General features: G+C 31.6%; 1 protein-coding gene across 2 annotated transcripts in view; it reads left to right on the forward strand.

The window, feature by feature from the left end:
* LOC107643186 (probable fucosyltransferase 8) overlaps positions 1 to 3,225 on the forward strand; it is a 5,619-nt gene extending 2,394 nt beyond the window's left edge. For both annotated transcript variants that reach the window (XM_021123248.1, XM_016346770.2), the window contains exons 4-5: positions 1,388 to 2,295; positions 2,604 to 3,225. In XM_021123248.1, coding sequence (XP_020978907.1) covers positions 1,388 to 2,295; positions 2,604 to 3,218 — 1,523 coding nt within the window. In that variant the 3' untranslated portion in view covers positions 3,219 to 3,225. The remainder of the gene's footprint in view (positions 1 to 1,387; positions 2,296 to 2,603) is intronic.

The following is an 8,204-nucleotide window of genomic DNA, read 5'->3' on the forward strand; positions in this document are numbered from 1 at the left end:
AATCCTTATTCTTAATTTTTTTTATTAAATAAAAAATATTACACTCGTTATTAATTAAACAAATTTTAATTCTTTATTTTAAATTAAAACTCATAATTTATTATTTTATTTATTACTTCTAATAATAAATCATTTTTAAGAAGTGTTACAAATAATGTCTAAATACTGCTTATACTTATATATGGTATTAGAAAAAGTATAGGGAATCAATATACTATCTGCCAATTTATTACCAACAATAATTAATTATTATATTTTAAATACATGGAGTAAAGTATCGTTTTTGTTCCCAACGTTTGGGGTAAGTCCTATTTGTGTCCCTAACGTTTAAATCATCCTATTTATATCCTTAACGTTTATAAAAGTGATTCAATATTATCCTACTATCAATTATACTAACAATTCAGATTATATTCTTCAATTATTCTCACTTGGATGTATTCATTCTCAATTAGGTCTCACTTGGATGTGGTTGATTTTAATATTATATCCACTATTTGTGTTTAGATTCAATTATGTCCTTAGAAAAGTGAATTATGTAAATGTTGTAGGAATTAGTTTCAACATTTGATGAGCCATTTTTCGGAGTAGATCATCAATTCTATCCCAGATATTTGTATTCTAACTTCAAGAAGAGATTTTTAAAACTCAAACTAAAGCATTCATGATATGTAATTGACGGCAGGATAACATTAAATCACTTTTACAAACGTTAATGATACAAATATGACGATTCAAATGTTAGGGATACAAATAGGATTTACCCTAAACGTTGGGGACAAAAACGATACTTTACTCTAAATACATGTATAAGGAGACACATCTAGAAAATACATCTATATAAAGACACTTCTATTAGACACAGCCATAAAAAAGATATTTTTATTAGACACATCTACAAAGACACTTTCATTAAGTGCATGTTTGGGCGCCATTATTTTGTTAAAAAAAGATCTTTTTTCAATGAAAAAAGATCTTTTTTTATTTTTTAACGTGTTTGGCAAATTTCTAGTAGTAAAAGTAAAAACACTAGTAAAATAAAAAAAAGATCTTTTTTGAGAAGCTGTAATTTACATCTTTTTTTAAAAGATCTTTTTTTCTTAAAAAAAAAGATGTTTTTCATGTAATAAATAAACCAAAAAGTACTTTTATATTGTTATACCCAAACATAATTGATTGATAAAAAGACCTTTTTACATGAGATATCCAAACATAAAATTACTTTTACTTCTCTATAAGATCTTTTAAAAAAAGATAACTCGAAAAAAGATCTTTTCTTAGAAGCTCACCCAAACAAGCCCTAAATACAGTCATAAATAAAAGTTGAGTTGACAGAAGTTGGTAGAGATAACGGGATTGATGATATTATTGTTCTCTAATTTTTCAGGGCCAAAAAATAATACACAAAAACTTCCAACAAATGATTCAAAAAATTCAACCACACATGACAAATTTCTTGATGGACTTTTAGCTTCTGGATTTGATGAATCAACATGCCTAAGCAGGTATCAATCCCATTTATACCGCAAACCTTCTAATCACAAGCCATCTCCATATTTGATATCTAAACTCAGAAACTATGAAGAATTTCACAAAAGATGTGGACCAAACTCTAGAGCTTACAAAATAGCCATGCAAAAAATAACAACCCTAAGTTCTAAAACACATCATCATCAGCATCATCACAATGATAATGTTGATGCTGCAAAGTGCAAATATCTTGTATGGACACCTGCAAATGGACTGGGAAATCGAATGATTAGCATCGCCGCCGCCTTCCTCTTCGCCGTCCTCACAGACAGAGTTCTGTTGGTAAGATTTGAAGCAGATATGAATGGCCTATTCTGTGAACCATTTCATGGGTCAACTTGGATTTTGCCTATGAATTCACCCTTTTGGAACCATGAGAATGTTGAGACATATCAAAGTATAGTGTTAGCTAAGGTGGACAAAGCTAGAAACTTGACATTGGATCAATTGTTATTGCCTTATGTTCTGTTTATTAATCTACAACATACAAAAGAAGATCCTGAAATCTTTTTTCATTGTGATCATAATCAAGAAGCTCTCAAGAAAGTTATTGTCTTGATTGTTCAATCAGATCAGTACTTTGTGCCTTCTCTGTTCATGACTCCATCTTTTAGTCATGATATGAACAAGATGTTCCTGGAAAAGGATGCCGTTTTCCACCACGTCGGCCGGTACCTTTTCCACCCTTCGAACGAGGCGTGGGGACAAATTAGTAAATTCTATGATGCATACTTGGCGAAAGCAGACGAGAGGATTGGACTACAAGTAAGTAGTGACGGATTCAAAAAATTTTGTTACTAAAAGCATAAAAAAAAATAAAATATATTTTTTTACTATTCAATGTATTATTTATGGTGAAAACTCAGATGCAGTCAATTTCACGTGAAATTGATAGTTGAGAGCCGTTAGATAAAAATTTAGTCAAATCAGTAAAATCATCTAACGGTTCTCAGTTATCAATTTCACGTGAAGTCGACTGCACCTGAATTTCCACAATTATTTATAATAGTAACAAATACGAGATTAGTTAAGACTATAAAAATATTTACATATTGCTGATAAAATATTTGTAGATAAGAGTGTTTAGACCCACTTTCACTCCTCAACAAGCAGTTATGGACTTGCTTTTAAGCTGTGCTACAAGTAACAAGATACTTCCGGAGGTCGATACGCGAAATCCAGCCGGCACGACGGCTTCAAATGTGGGGAGAAACAACCATACTCTAAAGGCTGTTGTTGTGGCATCTTTGTATCCAGAGTATGGTGAAAATTTGAGAAGTATGTACCTTAAAGGACCAACTATTACCGGAGAAGTAATAAGAGTTTATCAACCAAGTCATGAAGAAAAGCAAAAGTTTAATGATAATGTGCACAACATAAAGGCATTGGTGGATATGTATCTACTAAGTTTATGTGATGTGTTGGTGACGTCTTCATTGTCTACTTTTGGGTATGTGGCTCAAGGTTTTGGGGGTTTGAAGCCTTGGTTACTCTATGGGTTGGTAAGTAATGAAACACATTTTCCACCTTGTCTTAGGGACTTGTCACCTGAGCCTTGTTACCATTTTCCACCTCAGCGTCAGTGTAATGGGAACCCCAAAGAACATTTTGCTACTTCCTTCCCACATATGTTTGAATGCAAGGATTATTACCGTGGAGTGAAGCTGGGTGATGGTGTAGTTCATTAATTCTTAATTTCTTATCTAGCTTGTAGTTTCATTTTGTTTTCTCTTTTGTAATATTGTAGGTGTATATTTGTTTACCTTTTTTCTTTTGTTGGTATTTCGATTGAGAATTGTACATTTTATATATTTTAATTTTTGAGTTTGGTTTAAGAATTATAAACCAATAATGTCTCTTAAGGTTAAAGTTAAGCTATGATGTCTAGTTAATTTTGTGATTATTATTTAATCGGTTGACGATTAGAATTTTTCTAAAAAGCTCAAGTATTCATCTATTCTTAATATATAAAAGTAGATACATAAGTTTATCACATTACTTTTAAAACATCTTTTTCTTTCCATTAATTCCATGTCAGTAATATTGCTTACTTGGCAAAATTATTTTAAAATTTTATTTGGCTGTTTTTACAAAAAAAAAAATATCCAGAAAATTTATTTTTCACCTGTTTAAACCTATTTACTTCTAAAATATTATCAATAAAAGTTCTCTTTAATAACAAAAACAAAATAATAATACAAGATTTAAGTTTAATTATTCTAAATTGAAGTACAATATAAAAAATTAAAAATAAGATATCATAAAATTCATAAAATAACAAACTAAAATTCATATCACATTAGGGTTTACTTTCTTAAACTATGCTATTTATATGAAATATGTAGATATGCGAATTTGCGGATCAGATCCGCAGATATCACTTCCATATCCGCAATCTGATCTTACGATAGTGCGGATCGGATAATATCCGCAAAATTCGGATCGGATGCGGATAATTACCGCAGATATGTGGATATTATCCGATCCATGCAGCCCTAGGCACACCATGAACCAAACTTGGCCACGTGTATAGTAGTAACGTGAGCCGTAAGCAAAAATAATTTTGACCTTTGACCGTTACGCGATTAAAACGATGCATTTCGAAACAAGTTAAAAATCAAATCAGACTATCAGAGATTCACTCAGGGATTCACAGGGCGGTGCATAAGTTTTCCGTCACTATCTTTCTTCCCTTCATCGCGTTTAGGGTTTCGGAATTTCGCCCAAGTTTTCAAATTCAACTCAATATCCTCATTTACGGTACGATTTTTTCTTTGTTCTTTGTTTTGTTTTTTCAGTCATTGTACAATATAATTTTTCTTATTTTTGGGATTGAGTGAAAGTTGAAAAGAAAAAGATGTTCTGGTACAGTCGAATTTCATACTTTTCATGTTTGATAAATCATTTCAATTTATGCAAACGGAAGGGTTATTTGGGAAGATAGGAATTCAAAGAGCATCTCTTCTGTATTCTGTTTTACACAGGGCTAAGATTCTGGACATTGTATTTGTGATTTGGTGTATATAATATAGACATTGCCTAAATGCACTTTATTTTTAAAAAAAATAAATATTAGGGTAAATTATATTTTTTATCCCTGAAGTTTGACAAAAGTTTCAAAAATACCCCTAAGTTTTATTTTGTTTCAATTTTGTCCTAAAAGTTTTCGATTTGCATCAAATATACCCCGAACGGCTAATTTTTCAAAAAATTTAAGACCAATTCAACAACAATTTCATAAGAACAACCCTCAACACAAGCAAATCAAGCATAGTTTTCATGCATTATTGTTAGATTGGTCTTAATTTTTTTGAAAATTTAGCCGTTGAGGGTATATTTGATGCAAATCGAAAACTTCTACGACAAAATTGAAACAAAATAAAACTTAAGGGTATTTTTAAAATTTTTGCTAAACTTCAGGGACAAAAAATATACTTTACCCTAAATATTATTACCTTGGTTTGAAAAGATGATCATCAAATTTTGGGGTAATAGGTGATTATAAGGTGAAAATCTAAGCAAGTAACTTCAGGATTTGAACCTCTAATATTGAAGCGTGTAGGTAAAATTCAGATGGTGTCATGAGTTGCAATCAACGGCTTTACTTTTTTGTAAAGATGTTGGGATTCTTTTCTGAATTAAATTGTATGCTTTATTAGTGTAAATGTACTTTGGAAAAACAAAAATGAGTCTGTTTTGGACATTGTATCTAATATGGCGATGTCTGGCAGTGATTTTTGCAGATATTGGATATTTAAACAACAGGAAATTGCTCGAGCCGGTACTGATGGGTATAATCAGAAGTTGCTTCTCATTCATAGCAGGGACAGTCTGTGACATTTATGTGGCTCAAAATTATCAAGTTCCTAACATTACCAAGCTAATTGACACTACCTTGCACAAGGCAAAACAAGTTGAGGAAACATATCGCAAGCCTAAGAAGAAGGGTTCTGATGATGATAACTACGATTAGTTCCCCTATATGGCGCTACTCCAGAATCAGGTTCATATTGCTGTGATGATAATTTCTTCTTTGTTTTGTCTTCCTCAATGATATATAGGGTCAAATAAATTTGTTAACAAAAGTATATGGTATATCGAAATGAATGGAAGAGTGTTAGAGGAGATTTCTTAGCATTTATAAGAGCTTTTTTCACTTTTTTTAATGGGAAATGTTATCTTTCCTTTGTCTCCCATGTTTGGAATCTTACATTGGAATAACAAATTAAAGAAATGTATAATATACCCATTCATTAATCTTGAATAGATTTTGGGACTGGGCAAGAGATCTATTTTTAAGATTGTCAGAATTATGTAATATACCTGGAGTTTTATGCCTATAAATTTTAATGGTACTTTACCTATTCTTGATATAGTCATCATCTTATTGTGGCTTGTTAATTATACAGTTCCATTGTTGGTGCACAATTTTGACACCAAAATAAAACACTTTTGCGAATAATATTAACAATATATTTAGTTGTAATAATTCACATTATCTCATGGTGTGTCTATCTATGTAATGTTTAATAAACATTCCCATTAGATGTGTTGTCTGCCTGTTTCATCTAACAAATGAGCTTAGATATATATCTTTTTTAAAGCAACTTGGAATTTCCTCTGAAATCATCCCCATGAACTTACATGACTGCAAGAATTAAGGAAACATGGTGCCATGGTGGCTGAATATTTAAGTTACAAACATCTCTCGGTTCATTGATTGATGTGCATTCTTAGTTAAGCTTTAGAGTGTTATTAGGATATCTCCTTTTTACTTGTGGTGGCATGTAAAAATACCTCAAGCATTTAGAGGCTCTATTCTAAAGACAGAACATAAAGTAATATTAGAATTGAATATGTCATTTTTCTTTTCATTTTGAACTTAATTTTGATGAGTTCAGTGTACGAGTCTTACATTGCCATTCAACCACATATTTCTATTGGTAAGATTTTCAAGGTATTGGGTGATTCACTCAAAACACTTCAAATGATTTGGCAAGACAAACTTAAACACCTGTTCAAACTTTTTATTTTTGATAGTGTATCAAAATTAAACCATATGAGTTTGTGTGATAATTTTGGCCAAAATCTGTTGGCGAACACTAGCTAGGTTGCAGGTTTAAATTTGTTGAAGCATTAATCTTATGTTACGAGTTACGGAATTCCCTCCGGGATTGCTGGCATGAAGTCTCAAGACGGTGTGAACTCGAATGTGGGGATCACTTGCATAAAATTTCAAGAAGGCACGAGGAAACTTGAGAACAAAATTGTCTAGTTTGATAACAATCTCTCAAAAGTTACCAACCTCTCTATTGTATAATTTTAGATGGTTCTTGAATGCCATTCATATGCTGCTTGTCACTCGTGGTGACGTGTGAAGATATTTTTCTAAAGTGCCAAGGACAAAAATATCTTAAATCTGTCTTCATTTGTATCTAGTAGTTTTTAGCCTTTATCTTTCTGCAAGTACTAATCTCATGCCGCAGTATTCTCCCAAAATCACTCCCATAAAGTTACAAGGTGATGAAAGTCAAGGAAATGAAGGGGTGAAGCATTTATGCCTCAGTCATAGGGTCATAAGTGTCTTTGGTATACTATGCATTTTAAAATAAGAATAACTCAATTTTTGTCTCTAGTGTTTTCTGCTGTCTATCCCATATTTATCCCTTTGTGGAAACATGATAGTTTAAGGTAAAGGCGGTGACTAGCAATACTTTCGAGATCACTCGCATAAAGTTAAGGTGACGACGGCCGATAATCAACTTATCCAATAAGAAAAAAGGTGATATATGGGCACAAAAACATTAGAGCCTCGGAATCATTCCTCAACGGTTAGTGACTTGCCTCACTCTTCACTTGGACTAGGGTTCTGGAATGCCTTTGCTTTGGTATTTTGGTTTCTAGAAGACCACATTTAAGAGACCTCATCTTGTTATCTCTGAAATAAATATCGATGACAAAATCAAGTTTTCTTTTTAATGTATGATTCCAAAAGCACTTATTAAAAAAATCACTTGTGATAATTTCTTTTCATTTTTAGTTTTATTACAAATAAAGGATCATTTTCTAACTTCAAGAAGTCATCAATTAATTTTTATATATTATATCTTCTATTATTAAATAGAAAAGAAAATTTAGAAGATAGAATTTAAGATAATTTTGTCTTTTTCTTTTGATTGTTTATACTTTCAATAAAATATAATGATTGTCTTAATACTTGTGTAAAATTAAAATGAGACACTTAATATGAAATGGAAATATCTAATAATTATTTATCATTTGTCCCTCGATAAATCTTAATTAAGTTGTCACCTAATCTTATGTTTAATGTACTCTTCTCCACATGAAAAAATAAGTAGGTGAAAATCAAGTATTAATCTCATGCCGCAGTATTCCCTTGATATCACTCGCATAAAGTTACAAGGTGATGAAAGTCACGGAAATCAAGGGGTGAAGCATTTATGCCTCAAGGGATGAAGCATTTCTGCAATTACTAATCTCATGCCGCAGTATTCCCCTGATATCACTCGCATAAAGTTACAAGGTGATGAAAGTCAAGGAAATCAAGGGGTGAAGCATTTATGCCTCATAGTCATAGGGTCATAGTTTAAGCTTTCAAATGTCTTTGGTATACTATGCATCTTAAAATAAAAATAACTCAATTTTTGTCTCTA

This window comes from Arachis ipaensis, chromosome B05 (assembly GCF_000816755.2).
Source record: "Arachis ipaensis cultivar K30076 chromosome B05, Araip1.1, whole genome shotgun sequence".
Lineage (NCBI taxonomy): Eukaryota > Viridiplantae > Streptophyta > Magnoliopsida > Fabales > Fabaceae > Arachis > Arachis ipaensis.